At 34.7% G+C, this 19,935-nt stretch overlaps 1 protein-coding gene across 23 annotated transcripts in view; it reads right to left on the bottom strand.

The window, feature by feature from the left end:
* Positions 1-19,935, bottom strand: part of RALYL (RALY RNA binding protein like) — an 838,442-nt gene that overhangs the window by 93,817 nt on the left and 724,690 nt on the right. For all 23 annotated transcript variants that reach the window (XM_056824164.1, XM_056824152.1, XM_056824154.1 and 20 more), the window contains one exon: positions 8,205-8,252. In XM_056824164.1, the coding sequence (XP_056680142.1) occupies positions 8,205-8,252 (48 nt within the window). The remainder of the gene's footprint in view (positions 1-8,204; positions 8,253-19,935) is intronic.

The raw sequence follows: 19,935 nt of genomic DNA, 5'->3' as shown, positions 1-19,935 counted from the left end.
TTCTCTGGGATTGTAAAGTGTAACACTCAAAGTGACTGAATCTGATCTTGTTCCCAAGACCGCAATCATTCCTTTTCTTTGGAGGCTGGCCTTTGGAACGTAAGTTCCTTGAGGACAGGAACGGTTTTGCTGTAGTTTTTGTTTCTTTAATGCTTAGCACAATGCCTGACATATAGTAGGTATTTAATACACGTTGTCCTTGTAGCTTCAGAAATGATTCTTATCCCTTTACAAAGGTGGCACTTCATAACTCTCACCTCAAAATCAGGATTGTGTCTAAGGATATCTTTTCAAAAACCCTAGTAGCAAGACATTTAGAAAATGTAATCTCAAAAGTAGAAAACAAAGTTTTGGTAAAGTCTGTTTTATTGCCTAAATTAGTTGGGAATATATACCTATATGCATATGTTTATATGTGTATGTAACATCAATATGTATGTACATAATATGAAAGCATGTTTTTATATATTAATCTGATTATATGTTTATACAAATGTATGTAGTGACCAATATATAAATATATTTATATATCACCACTTTGGAGGTCTTGACAATGAACCGTGTCATTGTTTATTTCTGTGTACAAATAAATGTAAGTGCAGTAGGTATTTACATATGCATATATAAGTATATACAGAAGTACATCTAGAATTCATGGGGATTCTGGGTCAAGCTTAAAGCATGTGAAGAAGGGGTTAACTCATAGCTCCTGGTTGCTGAAAGTCCCTTTCTCTCATTTGTGAGACAACATATCCTTGGGTTTCATGTAGTTTCTTTATGGATTTCTTATGGAGCCAGGAATCTATGACCAGTTGGTCCTTGACTCTGAATACAGGGACTATCATTATCTGATCTGGGGACATCTCTAAAATACCAATGGGAAGATCCAATGTCCAAAATCCTTTGGACCCTTTAAAGCTCCTTAGATCCTCCTCCAAGCAAATGGGGGTGGGAGGGAAGGAGATCTGTCCAAGGCTGAAGGCAGGATTTCTCCTTCTTACTTCTCCTAGACCAACAGTACCGCCTCACTCCCAATTCAACCTGCCATATTTCTCCTCAATGCCTCAGAAAAGCCATTCTTTCTCCAACCTGTCAAATGACCTCACTCACTTCTAAACTAACTTGATAGATGACCCATAAATCATAACAAAGATTCCATGGCCTATTTAATCCTTTCTTCTTGTGCAATAACACTCCAATCCCAAGTCCAGTTAGCACTTAGAATAAAGCCTATCACTAAAGTTGATGGACTAATTGATCAGCTATCTTATTGGTTATGTAACTTGATTGAGGAAATCAATCAAACTCACCCTTACTTCTCCCTGCAACTGACATTTGCTGTTCCCACAGAGAAAGAATATATGTTGCAATAACTAACCAACTCATAAGACAGAAGAAGTAGTTCTGCTTATATGTGCTTTGTGGAAACATCTTTAGCTTTAAACAACAATTCCTTAAAATTTTTATTCATTCATTCATTCATTCATTTATGTTTATCTATTTATTTATTAAAGAAAAATAATTCATGCTTGCCTTCAGTCATTCTGAAATAGTATCTTAATAATTGTATATTTAAGTATGTTTTCTGTACATTTTGATAATTATAACATTCAAATGTAAGGAAGAAATTCTTACATGAATTACATAATGTCTCAACACACCAAAATTGCACTAAGACTTTGGGGATTCTGTATTAAGTCCTATAACAATTATTTCTCCTTAAATTTCAAAGTGTTAAGAGTTATGTTTCAAAATGCTAATCATAAAATCATTCATCACATATATTTTAAATAAACTCATTAAGCTTTTAAAGCTTATTTAAAATAGCATTGGTAAGCTCAAAACCGAATTCTGACTTTTGGGACATCCTATATAATGGAATGCAGCTGGATCAAATGCTAATTTAAATGAGCATTAAGAAACAGACAGAGCTTCTTATATTTTTCTAATATGTATGAGAGCTCTGTGCACATTGATATTCTATAATCAATGATCTGAAACAACTTTAACTTGACCTAAGAGTTTTCATTCACTGAAACACATTGGCTTTGCTCCTCTTTCTAATTAACATGAGAACAAAATTAATATGAGAACACATATTTGGCATGGCTGTGATTTTTCTGTTAAGAAAGCAATTTGATGCTTACTGACTACACAGCATCTTTGCTGATATCAGTGGAAAAAAAGGTTCAATTGCAATTGGCAATATTACAGTAATTGAAAACATTCCCTGGGGCTCAAATATTTTTTAGTACTTAATATTGATTTGCTTTGTTTGAGTATATAAAGATTTTTATTTTAAAAATTACATTCAAAGACTTTACAGTTATCTACTGGAGGAAGAATGTTGTAGTAGGTATGGCACCAGACTAATAGAACCCGAATTTGAATCCCAGTTCCGCTATTTATTAACTGGTACACCTTGGACAAGCCAAATCCCTTGATGAGTCTCAGTGTCCTCATCTGTAACATGAAGGCTTCATGCTAAAAGGCCTTTAAAGCCAGTTCCATCTCTACATAACCTTGTAAGTACTATCTTCCCCTCTCCCTGATACAAGCATGGTTCTGGGGAAAATATACAAGCTTATTAGCTAATGAAATTATATGGAATCCCTGATATTATGGTCAATTACTTAACTAATATGCCTAATAAAATAATACTGGCTCAAAGTACCAGAGAAATATTAATAACATAGAATTTAATAGCTTTCTAAGCACACATACAAATGCACACATGTACACACACACATACACAAACCCCACACTAATAGTGGAATGTTCATCTTTCCTTAATAACTATTAAAATCCATACATTTAGGAATGCTCAAATTGAAAATAACAAGATATGATTAGCTAGGGTTTGAAAGAAACAGAAATTGTTCTGGTGTTGAATGATTAGAGGGCTTTCAAATGCAACCTCAAGAGTATGTGGTCCTTGGTAGAAGACAAATCTTAAAAGGGGCTGCTCTTAGTATCACTAAAAGAATAAATCCCCAGCCTTTGAGTGATGAGAGATTAATGGCTGCCTATATACTCTTCTGGTTTGTAAATACTAAAAGGAAAACAAGTTCCAAATGGTCAGTTTTAAAGGGGCAATATTTGTCAATAAATGTAAGCAGAATAGTCACCAAATTGATGTCAACAAAAAATAATTTGGTAATAGGACAAAAAATTTCTTTCCTCCTCATATGCTACCATTCCTTTCAGTTTGGTTTGCATGGGAATTGATGTTTACAGGGTAACCACTGAGAATATCTGCTGCTGGCAGATGCTTGTGTTCCCTTAAGACAAATAGGGATGACTAGAAACATATAAATAACTGAACAGTAAACCTGTCATTTTTGGCACTGACAAATTCAAGCACTTCTTTATTTATTTATTCAGTCATCAAACATTTATTATGTTCCTACTACGTATATCTGACACTATGCCAGGTAGTGGGGAAGACAGAAACATTAAAAAACATAACTTCACAGAGCTTATATTCAAGCAGAAGAAGCGGCATACTCAGAATTAGAAGAGGCTAAAAAATATTATCAGATCCAACTTATTTTACAAATGAGAAAACCAATGACAAAGAAGGTCAAGTGACTTGTCCAATAACACAATTAGCAAATCATAGAGGAGAAGACAGGAAGGAGCAAATAACTGGAACCTATTTTTTTCTGATTTCTAGTAAAGTAGTCCTTGGATATTTATAAAGACATTCAGTTAAATTTTTTTTAAAGCAGGAGAAAATCTAATGTATAATGAGGACACTGTTATGAGAATGAATATTCCTTTGCTTCAAAGATCTATGATTTTGTTGGCATGGATACTCTATCTGCCATGCCAATGAAGATCACAAGCCATCTATGACTTAGTTATTCATCTTTGAAAGTTATACTTGCTAAAAAATTCATTACTCTGTCTTTGACATGCTATGAGCCTATCCAAAATTAGCTAGATCTCTGGATGACAGACATATATTCTGTTATTCAGCCCCTCCTCCAAGCCTTTCAGCTTGGTAGCATTTGCTAAAGTCTGAATTCCCCTGATATAATTTGAGAACTCAGGGTCACCTCCATGCCTCACAATTACTTGATTAAAAATAATAGCTGTAGAATATGAAGCAATGTATATTCATTGAACAATATGATATTCATAGTCCCAAGTTTAGTGCTCTCTATATTAGGAAATCAATAAAAGCTGTAGTGGAAACATTTAAAAATCTAATTATCATCAATATGTAATTATAGAATATTAGAAACAGAGTTCAGCTTAACCTTCTTATCATTCCTATGAGACCTATTAAATTCTTAAGAATTATAAGAATGGCTTAGGAAAATCTTTCCAAAAAGGAAAGTTCCTTTGCAAAGTTAATATTTGGGGGAAAAAAATCAACTTTCTCCTGGATAAGTTAGAGATAATTTGACAATTGGCATGAGTTAAGGGGGATTCCATAGAAAAACCACATAGCAATAATTGTGAATGAAATATGTGCTTAATGACATTTGTGGTTGGTTAGCTCATATTATAAACATGGCATTAGTGATGCTATGGCTATATTCAATTCTGATATGTGCTAGTTAGTTTTCTTTTGTTATAGGTCACAGACCACAGTCTATCCCTGCCTATCCATTTTACAAATTAATGCAGTTAGTCACTGTCTAGCCAGACTGGTGCACATCAATCCCTACCACTAAAAAAGACAACATAGTGGATGCCACTGGTTCTGGGTGCTGCATTGTAAGACGAGCAGAATATAAGCTGAAGTTTCTAAAGATGCCAACAAGGGCTGTGAAGGTCATTTAGACCACAACAAAGGAAAACCATGTAGAACAATTGAGAATGCTTGATATGGAGATCAGAAAAGTTAGAAAGGTACACAAGAGTGATCCTTCATGAATTTGAAGGACCATCCTGTGGAAGAAGAATTAGTTCTGTTTGTCCTAGATTCAAGTACAATGAGTAGAAGTCAGGAAGAGGCAGATTTTGGCTTTGTCTTGGGTCTTTTCTTTCTCTATATAATCTTTCCTTTGTTTTATCAGCTCCTATAAATTCAGTTGGGCAACTAAGTTTGCAGTGGATAGAATGCTAAACCTGGGATTTGTAATATTCACCTTCTTGAGGTCAAATCTAGCCTCAGATATTTGTTGGTTGTGTGATCCCAGGCAAGTCCCTAAACCCCGTTTGCCTCAGTTCCTCATCTGTAAAATGAAATGGAGAAGGAAATGGCAAACCAGTCTAGTACCTTTAAAGAAAACAACAAAACAAAAAACCAAATGGGATCACAAAGAGTCAGACACAACCGAATTAAGTCAAATAATAAATTAAATTATCTTTGAATTGCCATTGCAGATGGTGTCCAAATTAATATATCTAGAGCTATATATCCTAGTCACTTTTGAGTTCTAACCTCACATCACAAATTGACTATGGGATATTTTGAATTACATGTCTGTAGGTATCTCTAACTCAACATGTCCAAAATAGAATACATTATCTTTTCCCCCAAACCCACTCCTGTTGTGAAGTTTCCTATTACTTTCTCCATGTGCAAATTAGCAGCCAAATCCTGTCATTTTTCCATCTGTAACATTTCTTTTGTATACATCCATTTCTCCATTCACACAATCAGAGCCTAAGTACAGGCTCTCACCACCTCTCTCCTGGATAGATAAAATATCTTTCGGTTTGTTTCCCTGCTCCTATATGCCAATATATCTTCCACAGACCTATGAAAGTGATTTCCTTAGGCTGATTAGTCACAAACATTTATTAAGCACCTTCTATGTTTCAAGCATATTAGATAATTGGATTTTGGGCTATGTGCTTTCCAAGCATGTTTTGGAGCACAGAAACTCTATTTTTCTAGAGACATGGAAAAAATACATAATGTTACAGAAGCTTTTTCCACCAATGAACATCACAATTTAAAAACTACTGAGAAGTTAAGTCTTTTAGAGTTGACTGGAAATAAATGACTGATTACAGGGTCACTTCAATATAACAAGGACCTGAAACTATGTCTCTTTGTCTCCATGCCTAGCATTCATCTCCCCCCACATTATTTTCCCTCTTCTAAAAATGAATCTAAGAGATATAGCAACAATATGGTAGGCACAGAGAAAAGAGGCACCATGAAAGAAGAACTCTGGTTCTTTTCTTCAAATGCAGATAAACTTGCCAAGGACTAAATTTTGCATAGAAATGTGACAATTTTTCAATGACTGCTATTTGTGGAAAACTCTTTGGGGGGAATCATTGATACATCAACCAGAAGATTACAGAGTGGGGAAATTATGAAATGTTACTCAAGTGGAAGATTATTTTGATGACTTCCTTTGGGTTTCTTAAAGTGAGTAATAAGGATAATCTCATTCTTAAAAGTATAAAATCCTTAGAAGGACTTCCAGATTCATTTTTATGTGGTATAAATTAGAGCAAGGTCCTGCATTTAAGGTTGAAAATCTTGGAGGAAGGCAGACAACTTTAGAAGAAGATACTTCACAGGGGAAAGTTCTCTGCAATTATTTGTTATTCCATACATCTATAGGGAAATATTGAACATTCTTTTTATGGTGGTGGTCCTTGTTTGACATGATGGCAAGATTTGGCCCCTCAATGTGTGAAGTGGTAATTGTGTAATGTGAGGATGGGGTGAGACCGAAATGGATTTCAAAATTTTCTTTTAAAAAGGAAAGAGGAGTAGAGACTTATGTTAAATTCACATGTAGGTGAAATGAAATATGGTGCAACAGAGACATGTTGAGTGTGTGTGAGTTCAGGGAGTATGAAGTGGGAGTAGAAAACTGGGCAGCAAATGTGAGGAAAAACATGTAGTTGTGGGTCCTTTGAAAAGATTACATGTTGGGTATGTGGGGAGTGGGTTCTCAGGTGACTTCTGTTTGTGCTGATATCCACTCTCATATCATTATTTCGGGAACTAGGATAATAAAGCCCAGACAGAAATCTGACTGGCTCACTTCTGAGACTAGTAATTCCCATAAGAGAAGAGACTGTTTAGGGAGGATCCAAGGAAGTCAGAACATAGTTAGAATCATGTGTGTGTGTGTGTGTGTGTGTGTGTGTGTGTGTGTGTGTGTGTTCCAGAGAATAGAAAATGAGAGACAGAGATGACAGAGAGAGACAGTGACAGAGGCAGAGAGACATAGAGATACTATCTGCCGTCACTAGATAGTTAGCGCTTTGATCCCCAGGGATTTCTCCTAATTCCTTTGCATCTCATTTTCATTTATAAATATGAAAAATTGGAGAAGTTGGTCTTCTGGCTGAAAAAAAAAAACTAAGAAAAACTTTTCTTGTGGATATATTGTTGATGCTCAATTGTTCATTCATGTTCAACTCTTTGTAGAGATGTCAGGCTATATGATGTTTGTTCCTTCCCTTTAAAATAGCCTACATATAGACATTTACAAGATAGAAATTAATTTTATATTGCATCTTTTCTCTATTATATACTTGTATAAGTATATGTCTATAATTATATCTATACTTATATAAGTTTAAGTATATTCCATATCTAATTAATACAGTATCTTGACTTAGTTATATGAATGTAAACTCCTTAAGGGTAGGAATTATCTCATTTTTTGTCTTTGTAGAACCAGAATCTAGCGTGGTACCTGGCACACAGTACCCGGTTAATAATTTGTTACTAATGAATGAATGAAAGCAGGTATATTTTAGCAGAATACAGAAATATTTCCTGCTTTTGAAAAATTCTTAGCAAGTCTTAACAATCTTTGAAGTATTCCTCAAGTATTCTCAAGAGCACATCATAATCAGGAAAAAAGTTTTTACGTAAAAAATTTTGAATCTTTTTCAAATATCCCTTAATATGTAACATAAGACAACAAGATAAGCATAAATGTTTCCAAAAGTCCTAGAAGTCTAAAGATACTTGGAAAATGTTTTAATATTTAGGAAATATTTTTGCCTTTTTCCTTTTTCCACTGCTTGAACAGTGCTGGGTACAGAGTAAGCATTTAATAAATGTTGCTAACTGGAAAAATAGGTTAAGGGTCTCCTTCTGTGACAGACTTTTCTCTGTACAGTGGAGGGATTCTTCTTTTGTTTAATTTAGAAAATAGATATCTTTTAAAACTAGATCAAGAAACATCCATGAGGAAAATGCATGAAACATTTAAACACAAAGCAATGCAAAATAAAGGATTAGAGAGGTCTAAAGCTCAACTCACCGATTGTAGAAATCATCTCTGTAGTAATCATAATCAAAGACATAACCACTGCAAAGGAACACAGAAACACTCATCAGTTGGCATTTGGTAAACTCATATTAATGGCTTTATGGTATTTCAATATTATTGACTTTTAAATTTCAGACCTATTTTCAATATTTTTTGTTTATCAACAGACTTCTTATAGTAATACATACATTTCATACAAAGCCGTATCAATGCCAATTTTTTTACAGTTATGGTTTAATAATTTCTGTTATTAGTTGGAAGGTTGTAAGATAATAATGAATAATAAAATGAGCAAGCATTATGTAGTGGGGAATGTGGGGGAGTTAACTGAACCTCTTATTACATCATTTTGGGAAATCCCAGTGAGAAAACTCCTTCTTCTACAATTATGTGATTAATTAGCATGTGCTATGTTCTTATGATCTCAGAGATTTGCCTGGGGACAGTGAAAGGTTAAATGACTCATCTACGGTCACAGAAGTAGGACATTTCAGAGGTGAGACATGAATCCAAATCTTTCTGAAACTGAGGCTGGATCTGTACCCTCTACACTATGTTGTCTTTCATATTTTGTTATAAAATTAATAGGTATAATTGATGCCTCTTCTTTCCCATTCCTCTACTTAAAGGAGAAGATACTGTAATTTTCACTATATTTCTTTTTTGTAAAAGATTTAATAACTCACTGATAATTCACATAATAAATAGAAATGTGGCTGCTACAGAAATTCAGTACTTTTACACTCAGAAAAAAAGAGATATCCACACCATAAAAGAAAGAAGCTAAGAAATCCCAAGTGTTCTGAATAACAACATAGTCTTTTATGATAATTTTCAAGAGAGTTCGTAGACTGATAAGATGGATTGGAACAACCAGAAAATCAAGACAAATGGCTGAAAGTATGTATCAAAGAAACTCATAGACATTTGCACAACTAAGAAAAGAAAATATAAATAGTTTTGGTAAAGATAGAAGTCCTCATACTTTAATTTTGCAATAGATAGACTATTTTCATTGGCAGGAAAGGATTTTATTTATATGGAGTACACCCTTTTACCAATCTTGGCTTTTGACTTTTTTTTTTTAATTGGAAAAGCCTTAAAATACTACTGAGCTCTGTGGCTTCCTTTAAGTCCCAACCAAAATCTTATGTTTTACAGGACACCTTCCCCAGCCTCTCAATTCCAGTGCCTTTCTTCTGTTAATTACATCCTACATAGTCTTTATAGATTGTTTGGTATATATTTGTTTGCATATTGCCTCCTTCACTATTAGAAACTCCTTGAGGGTAGGAGAAGTCTTCTTTCTTTTTGTATCCTCAGCTCTCAGTACCTAGCACAGAGTCAGTACTTAATAAATATTTATTGCTGATTAATAAAAGTAGAACCAAAAATATCAAGTGTTGAAGTTCTTGTTATTGCTTGGAGTTATATTGCTGGTTGACAAAATAATGGTTCTTGAAACATACCGACATGCACATACATATTTAAAGGTATGTATACATATTCATAATAAAAGGCTGATAAGCTGATAAGTAAGGTACTTATTTTATCAGCCATATTTGTTTTGACTTCATTGTACTTATATCCACACTTAATCTTAGCCAAAAGGCTGAGAGGTGTTTTCATTGTACTTATTATGTCAGTGATATACTTGGAAACAGCCTTTTAACTTCTCCCCCTTATTCTTGGTGCTTATACACCAAAACTCTTATAGGAGGAATTTTCCTGGGTAGACACATTAAATTTACTGAATGTTAGGGACAGAACCATTGTTCCCCCTTTGGTTCTACCATGAAGTTTGCTTCATGATCCAGAGAATTGAAGGCTAAACCACGTTTTTGTCTAATACATATAGATAATTGAGTGAAATGATTTTTACTTCAATTATTCAGATAATGACTTTAGTTTACTTCAGATGGGTACAAGGATTCTAAGAAGACACTAATAAAATTCGCTACTTTAAGAAGAATTGCACAAAGAATTATTAATAGGAGGAAAATATGCTCAAATATCAAGGGATAAGTTAGGAGCATGCTGCTGCTTTTTACTCTTATTGTAAGGTCTAACTGTTCATTTTCTTTTAGTCTATCATTCCAGTTATACCTTAATTTGCTTTCCTCCCTCATGCTGACATTTGGTTGTTATCTTATCCCCTTCTCTCTTTGAATCTGTCCCTATTGTCTTTTTGCTCTTCTCAAATCCTAAACCCTGAGTAATCACCACCATCTGCCTTCTATTATTGTGCTCTGTTGTTTAACTTATGTCCAATTCTTCCTGATTCCATTTTTTTTTGCAAAGATACAGGAATGGTTTGCCACTTCCTTCTCTAGCTCATTTTACAGATGAAGAATGGAGGGAAACAGGGTTATATGACTTGCCCACGGTCACATAGCTAGTTAATATCTGAAGCTAGATTTGAACCCAGGAAGGGAAGTCTACCTGACTTCAAGCCTGGCACTCTATCCACTATTCCACCTAACTGTCCCAGACTTCAGCCATGACCACCAAAGCTGCCAAGTAAGGAGATGTTACTGTTTAATTGTTTAGTCGTATCTGATACTTAGTGAAACTGCCTTCGTGAAACCTCCATTTGGGGTTTTCTTGGCAAAGACTGGCGTGTTTGTCATTTTTTTCTCTATTCATTTTATAGATGAGGAAATTGATAAGAACAGGGTTATGTGACTTGTAGTTTATGCATATCATATATATATATATATATATATATATGTGGGGTGTGCATACACATATACTGGTTTAAACAAAACCAAAGATTATCCCATAAAGAGGCGATAAGCAAAGTCCCATAGGCAGTGACAGAGAGCATCAGCAGGCAAAATTATAGTATCATCAACAGAATCTGAATATTGGGGTGGATACTCCACTGAGCCACCTAGCTGCCTTCATGTCTTTTTAAATGGTATATTCCATTTACAGATTATACCCTTTCCCCCTTATTTCTGGTTTCCATGGCTTCCTATGTGATTCAGCTCAAATCCTCATTTTCAAGTGGCCTTTGTCATCTCCATCCTGTTCTACTGTGCTTTTCCCTGAAATTAACTTCCATTAACTTTTATATATCTTATTTGTACAGAGTTATTTGCATGTGATCCTTCTCAGTAGAATGTGAAATTTCTTGATAGTAAGGGCCATATTTTTGCCTTCCTTCATGTTCTGAATAGAAGTAGAACCAGAACTAAATTAAACATTCTTTTCGTAAATTTCTCTGATAAAGGAACCATTTCTCAAATATATAGAGAATTAAGTCAACTTTTATAATGTGCCATTTCCCAATTGATAAATGACCAAAGGATATGAAGGCAGTTCTTGGATATAGAAAATGGTAAATGTTAGAGGATATATGGGAAAACCGGTACACTAATACACTGTTGGTGAGGTTGTAAATTGACATAGCCATTCTGGAGAGCAATTTGGATCCATACCCAAAGGGCCATAAAACTGTGCATATTATTTGATCCAGCAATAGCACCACTAGGTTTGTTCCCCAACAAGATCAAATAAAGGGTGAAATGACTTATTTACACAAAAATATTTATTGCAGTGCTTCTTATGGCATAAAATTGGATTAAAAAAATCTTCTCCTGATCTTCTTATGACTTCATGCTATCACCCCGTCCTCTTCTTTTTTATTCTAAACTTCTAAAAACAGAACATCTATACTTGCTGCCTCAATGGTCTCACTACCAATTCACTCATCAATTTATTTCAATCTGGTTTTACCATACTGCTGAAATGACTTTGACAAATGAACCTAAAACAATCTCCCTCCCCAAATTGGTGTCTATTGGTCTTGACTTCTCTAGCACTGTACAATGTTAATCATCCTTTCCTTCTTGATACTCTCCAGTTTTTGTGACATTATACAGTCATTCTCTTATCTATTTTGATTGTCCTTGCTAGTATCTCTTCTTCACTTTTTTACAAATATGATCCACTGTTATGATCTTAATTATTAAGTCTACTCAGGTTATCTTCAATTCTCTAAATCCTACTCTGAACTCTTCCATGAGCTTCAATTTTAAAACTTCTAATTGGTAAATGAACACTTCCACTGAGATATCTCACTGTTAATTAAAACTCAACATAAACAAAAACTAATTCAACATCTTCTCTTTACAATCTGTTTCTCCTCATGACTTTCATTTTGCTCATGATGGTGCCATCTTTCTCCCAATCATTCAGACTTGAAATTTTGGTGGTAAAATCCTAAAAGATTTCCTTTTCTCTAAAATTTTTATTTTCTAATCCATTCTTCACTCCACAATTAGAGTAATTTTTATGATATAAAAGTCTCACCATTCTATCTCTTAGGTGTTCTCTTCCTCTTTCCCTCTTCCCTTCTTTCCCTCCCTATCTCCCTCCTTCCTTCCTTCCTATTAGTTATCACCTCTATTTATAATTCTATAATGTCTTGCATTATAGTTATCTAATTACTCCTCATTACTGGTCCTTGAGGATATTACCTGTGTTTTGTTTAATCCTTTTATGTGTCTCATAAAGTGCACTCTACAGAAGTATTTAACCCATTTGCTAAATGAGTGATTGCTAAGGAACCTTTTCTTTTGCATTTAACAGAGAACAAGGTGGCCTTCTCTGTGAATTTCTCTGTTTGGGGTAGGGGAAGGACAATAGGATTTAGTACTCAAATTTATCATAAACTATCATTACTATAGCTTAGGTTAACATCTTTCCTAAGACTAGGTAGCTAGAATACTAGACTTGTATCCGTGTGTGAGTGATAAACTTCATTGTTTAGAAAACTGTGCTATAAAGATCATGGGTACAGATTTAATTCTATATTGATCACAGATGATTGTCTGATATGTCTCCCAACATTTTATTTTGCTATTTTCCTGATAAATTCACATCATGAAGTCAAGAGAATAAAAAAATAGCAGAAACATATTTGCAATTTAATAATCGTAATAAGCATATTTATCTTAATCATGACCAACACTTGAGAGTGTTAAAGATCAAGGCTTTCCTTAGGACTTCTGGAGCAGCAGCCAACACATATAAATACCATCAAAATTGGGAACTAATTATAGGAGAGTTGTAAGGAGATAAGACAGGGCAGAAACTCAAATATGAGACCAGGATAGACAGTCAGCATCATGTGTATGATGCTGTTTCCATTGATCTTGCTTCCCCCTCCTTATTGCTTTTTCTGTTTTGACTCTTAACAGTTACACTCTCTAAAATTTTCTTCTCTTTCCCCTCCTTTGACATCCTTTCTTAAGCTTCCACAATTAAGGATAGTCAGTAGGTATGGGTCAGATTCCTATTTCCATGATAAATTTGCCAATATTTATATAGGACTAAATATAGTATCTCTTTAGATCCTCCCAACAACTCTTTAGGTCCATTATTAACTTCACTTCATAGGGGAAGAAACCAAGGCAAGAGTCAAACATAGGACTTTCTGACCTGAAGTTCAGTGCTCTATCCAGCTGGCTATCTAGCTTCTCTATAGTAATACTGAGAGGAATGTCTCATCTTTTTATGAGTCATTTCTATAATATGTTTTTGCACCACTTCCCTATACTCCTACCATGTTACTTTTTCCATCTGTACACAGAAATACCCTTGCAGGCATGTGGACCTAAGGTAGTTTGCCCTTATTATTTTTTTTTTGCATTTTTATGCAAATGGATATTTGCATTTTATAATAAATTCCTTCATTAGGCTATTTAAAAAATGTTGGATTTTCTGGGTACCAATGAAAGAAAATGACAAAAATTAGAATGTGTTTCACTCATGGGGCAATATCACAGAAGAAGTAAATCCAGAGATGGTCAAAACTGTTGGAAGACAGGAGTCAGATCCTGAGTCATACTTTAATAGTCACTGGGCTCCAAAGCTCTTTTGGAAAGAAATCTAATTTTATTAGTTGCCATTCACCTCTTCTAGAAAAGCAATTCACCACAGTTATAGATTTGACTCGATTTTTAGATTGTACTTTTTTGCATTTTTAGTTCATTCTATTTTTTTTTCTAATTTTCATTTTACTTTTCAGTATATCCCCATAACTGATCAAATTCTCACAACAAAACCTAATGGGAAATTAGCGGTACCAAGGGCTTTTGGCTCTTATTTTATTTTATTACTTTTCACTAAAGATTAAATTTGAAGAGGTCAAAGCAACTATCCTAGAATTTAATATAAACACTTTCATTTGTAGAAGGAGCTATATCTCAATGGATTTTACAATACAAGAGATCAATTTTATCTAATTCTTTTTACATTCTTAAAATCAGTTCAATATGAATAGACTAATTCTTCTTTTGATGTTTCTGGTGAGCTTTATTAAAATAGAAGCTTTAGGATATATTCAGATTTCCCAGCAGAAATATAAATAGCAATTTAATACCTTTATGAGCAGACATCCTACCAGGAGGCCCCACTGTCAGAGTCTTATTCTTTAGGAGTACAAAGAAATGAGTAAGTCGCTACCAAGAAATGGCTCTCTTAGATCCTGCCACCCTCCAAGAAGTGATGTTTGATTTGGGGAAAAATTTTTTTAAATGGAGTATCATGTATGCTTTCTACTTTAGTCACAAGCTCTGCCAAGGGAAGAAGGGGAATCATGTAAACTAGTCATATCAAAACTGATTTCCCATTTATTGAAAATGGCAATTAACAGAGTCATTTGGAAGTTATTAAATATAATTTACTAACGAATTTTGCTAATGGATCACAAACATCCCTGTGGTAAAGTAGACCTGGTTATATAAATTAGAGCATTTAAAATATAGAGTAGGAAATAATCCCTCTGTTGTCACTCAATCAGCAGTTTTCAAATCAACAGATATTAAAGGGAAAACTGCTTACTAAAAATCTAATCATAGTGGAATAGACTAAGGATGGGATCATAAGCCCCACCTAGATAATAAATATAGAGCTAGAAGGCATCTGGAGGTCATTTTACCCTACCATTTATATTACAGTTGAGGAAACTGAGGCCCAAAGAGGTTAAATGACTTATCCAAGGTTACAGATAGATAGTAAGTAAAAGAACTGGGACTTGAAATCAGTTGCCCAGACTTAAAGTTTAGCACTCTTCTCAATGTACCATTTGGATTATGAAAACATTTTCATTTGTATGTTTAAATGTTTAAAGAGAATTATAAAGGGAAAAAGAATCTAAAGAGAATATTTAAGGAGAATTTTATTGGCACAGGTAATAGAGTGACAGGCTTAAAATCAGGAAGATTAATCTTCCTGTGTTCAAATCTAGACATTTAACTACTTGTGTGATGCCAGGTAAGTCACTTAACACTGTTTGCCTCAATTTTTTCATTTGTAAAATGAACTGGAGAAGGAAATAGCAAACTACTCCAGTACCTTTGCCAAGAAAATTCCAAATGGAGACACAAAGAATTGGACATGACTGAAAAATGACTAAACAACAACAAAACAACAATTTTGCTTTTCTATGTGACAAAAAGCTGTTCTAAAGTCATGTTCTACTAAGGGTTTCTTTAAAATAATAACAAATTAACCTAAAATTATATATACCAGCCTAATTCCAAGTGATAGTAAAATTTTAAAACAATAGTTTATTACACTTATTTTTTTCTACTTCTATTCTACTAAGTGAAGCTTTATTCACTTTGAGAATACATAACTAGACTGAAGAGATGAGGATATATATAAAAATACATACAATTATATATAGACATATATAAAATTATATATGAACACATATGCATATATGTATTTATTTATACAGTATAAATTTCATTTTTATTACACATACATAAATATAAATTGATTTATAGACATAAATTTATTCATACACATAAATTTATTTATACTCATATGCATTTATTTATAAACATATAAATTTATTTATACACATATAAATTTATTTATAAACATATAAATTTTTCCCACCCCCTGACCTGGCTGCACCCATTTACAGGGTATTCCAACACAATACTGAGAGCAGGCAAGATACTTGATAAATATGTGCTGACTACATTTGCTCCCAGCATCCCCATGGAGAAACTTTCCTTGGAGCAATCTATGCCCTCAGTCTAGCAAAGCCCAGAAATTTGAACACATGGAGAGATTAAAGAGCGTACCACCATGGCTACTGCTAAACTCTTAACCTCTGGCTGGTTTCCTTCAGTAACCTATCAAGCTATTACACAAAGGCTGCCGGCAATCCCTTGTACTATTATTAGAGACGACAGGTAGAAAAACTGAACTTCATGCGACCTCTGTATCACATCTGTGACATCTCTTTGTAGACTACGTACTCCCAGTTCTCCCTATTACCTCTACCTGTGATTCTCTGCTCTCCTCATGACCTGCCCTCCTGTGAAAGCATTCTAAGATTTAATATAATAAGAAAGACACTTACGTCCTTTTCACATTGCTCAACTTGTGTCATTCAGTAGAATTTAAGTCCTTGAGGACAGCAATTGTTTCATTTCAGTTTTTGTCTCCTCACAGTGCCTTGCCCATAGCAGGAGCTAAATAAATATTTGTTGAATAGAATCTGAGGACGTATCCATCAAAACCTTCTTATTTTTGACCTGACAATTCAAGAACTGGGAGCGGATATCTTGTCAGGTTCCATTGTTTTACCAATGCAGTTTCTCAAGGGTTTTCTATATTTTCTTGGATGGCCATTCTCATCTATAGAATGATCTCCCAAGAGGAGCACTGCTCATCAACCATAGACAGAAGTGCTAAGGTGTGTGTTGGGATAACCTAATCCATCCGACTATCACCTGATAACAGTAGCTGCCTCTTACCTGGCATGGGAAGGGCAGTATCCCCTTACCCATGTAAGGGCTATATACTGTAGCAGAAGAACCACTATGGAAGAGAGCAAAGCATCATGGAGGGAGGGAGGAGATAAGCAACAGAGAGAAAAGAACTATATCAGCAGCAAACAAGATTTACCAGGGTAGCAAGAATAAATGATTACTGATAGCTTTCATGCTATCAGTATATTGATATTGATAACTGCACTATTTCAGGACAATGGGAGGAAGGTCTCCAGTATCTCTGTTTTTTGTTGTCTGCCACTATGGTAGACTAGTGTGGACAAAGTTCACACAGGATCATGGATGGAGCACATCATTTGCCACAGTTCTGAAATTCAGGATCATAGATTTAGGAGTCAAAAAGACTATAGACAGAACCTTGGGAAATTTATAGGACCCTGATGAAGATGATGAGCCAGCAATGACCGGAGGAGTGGTCATACAGAGAGGCAGAGAGATTGGACAGAGTATAGTCATGAAAAACTAAAGCAGAGAGAGTATCAAGAGGAGAGGGTGATCAATGGTATCCTATGCAGCAGATAGGTTGAGAAGGGAGAAAACAATATTAGATTTGACACAGGAGATTTCCTGATCCTTGAATACTGAATTATCAACAAGTACTCTGTGTTACACATTCCCACCAGTTCTTATTCCATCAAATCCTATTCTTTAAAAAATTTTTTATTTAATTGATTAATTTAGAGTATTTTTCCAGGATTACAAAAATCATGTTCTTTCCCTCCCCTCCCCCCAACTTTCTCCCATAGCCGACGCACAATTCCACTAGGTTTTACATGTGCCATCGGTCAAGATCCATTTCCATATTATTGATATTTGCATTAGGGTGATCATTTAGAATAGCAGTTCTCAACCTCTCAATTTGTAGCAATGAGAATACATAATGCATATCAGGTATTTACATTCCGAATCATACTGTAGCAAAATTACAGTTTTGAAGTAGCCACCAAAATAATTTTTCGATTTGGGGTCACTGCAACATGAGGAATTGTATTGTGGGGTCACGGCATTAGAAAGGTTGAGAACCACTGATTTAGAGTCTACATCCCCATTAATGTCCCCATTGATTCATGTGATCAAGCAGTTTTTCATCTGTGTTTCTATTCCCACAGTTCTTCCTCTGGATGTGGATAGCATTCTTTCTCATAAGTCCCTCTGAATTGTCCTGGGTCATTGCATTGCTACTCCTTAGAGCAGTCTGTTCTAAATATACTCCCTTCCAGTCAACATCTCACCATCTTCTCCATAAAAATAATATGTGGTAACTTGTTTAAACTTTGCCAAAATCTAAAGTCTCTATGACATTTCCCTCATCTAGTGTATTCTTTCCCAGTCATTTACTGCTACATACTACTCACCTTCTACTCTGTAGCCTAATCTAGCTTTAAATGTTAGTCATAACTTAGCATTTTTTGCTTAAATTTTTTTCTAACTCCATTGAAATTTACTAGATCATGCCTTGCTGCACGATTATAAATTCTTCCCTCTCTAGTTATATCTGTCAGCTCCTAGTCAGGCCCTTGCTATACCTGTCAGTTAGCTAATCTATAAAGATTTATCTCCAAGTTTTTTCCTTACAAGTCAAACTTGCTGTTCCATTAATAATTTCTGTCTCTTTCCTCTGGGGTAAAAGTTTTTTTTTTTTCCAATCTTTCCACTGTCTCTTTTTCTCTTCTTGCTTTCTGTCTTTATCTGTTTGACCCCCTGGCTCTTTATGCCTATTTATTTTGCTCTCTTTTCCTCTTTCTCTTTCTCCCTATTTATTAAACTGAGATGCTTAAAGAAAATAATCCTGGAGGGCTCAAGCCAGAATCTCAGAGCAAATAATGACCCTTCTCTTTATTTCAAAATCTATTTGGTCTCAAATATTCAAACCATCTTTGTATTATCCATCTCATTGCCAAATGTATAGAACTATGTATATATATGTATGTAAATATATAAATATACACACATTTATTCAGTATGATTTCATTTGATCTTTCTTCTTCAAAATATCTACACAACCATAAGTTCTTCCTACCCTAGAACATTCTTCTACCCTTTCAACTTTCATATCCTAGAACATTGGTCCACCATGTTGCTTCCCTTCTACCATTAGTGAATTGCTCCAAGGACCTTCATTTTGGGGACAGATGCAGGTTGGCCATCCTTCATTCCCCTCAGGGCTCTAATTCTGAATTTCCAGTTTTACCACCATGTCTCACAGGCAATGTCAGCCTGGAAATTCCCTCAGTAGCTGGGGTCTCCTCATTCTCAAATACCTATCCATCCCCTCAGCCATCTTATTCTAGTATATCTATCTACCATCCCATTCCCCTTGTCTCATTGGTGAGTCCTAAAAGGAACTCACCTCATTTTTATGAAGGGATTTGCACTGGACAATGTTCATTTCTTGATCCCTGTGTAGGTACCTTCCTTCTCCTTTCCTTCCTCATGCTTTTCTCTCCTCCTCCTCCTCAATTTTCAGTCCTTTTTTGTGTGTTGTACCCTTCTTCCTCCATTAGAATGTAATTTCCTTGGGGTCAAGGACATCTTTTTTTTAGCTTGTATTTGTATTCCCAGCATTATATGGCTAGAATTTAGCAAGCGCTTAATAAATTATTATTTCCTAGCCATGTTAGACTTTTTAAAATGAAGAATTATGATATTAGATTGGGCTTAACATCCTTTCATCTCTGACAATTGTAGGAAAGAACATGTTTTAGAGAGATATTTTATTTTGTTTTTAGCTTAAATTAATTTTTGTTAGTATGCAAAAGATACCTCAATATTGGTCATTTTTGTAAGAGAACACTTGTATAAAACCATAAGTACACTGATGTGAAAGATACTCTGATCTGCATCCATCCAACTCCAACCATAGGAAGACATTTTCAGTTCAATTTATACAGAGCACAGAT

This window comes from Monodelphis domestica, chromosome 3 (assembly GCF_027887165.1).
Source record: "Monodelphis domestica isolate mMonDom1 chromosome 3, mMonDom1.pri, whole genome shotgun sequence".
In the NCBI taxonomy this organism is placed as follows: Eukaryota; Metazoa; Chordata; class Mammalia; order Didelphimorphia; family Didelphidae; genus Monodelphis; species Monodelphis domestica.
Note: the sequence above shows the minus strand (reverse complement) of the source record. Positions and strands in the feature narration are given on the sequence as shown.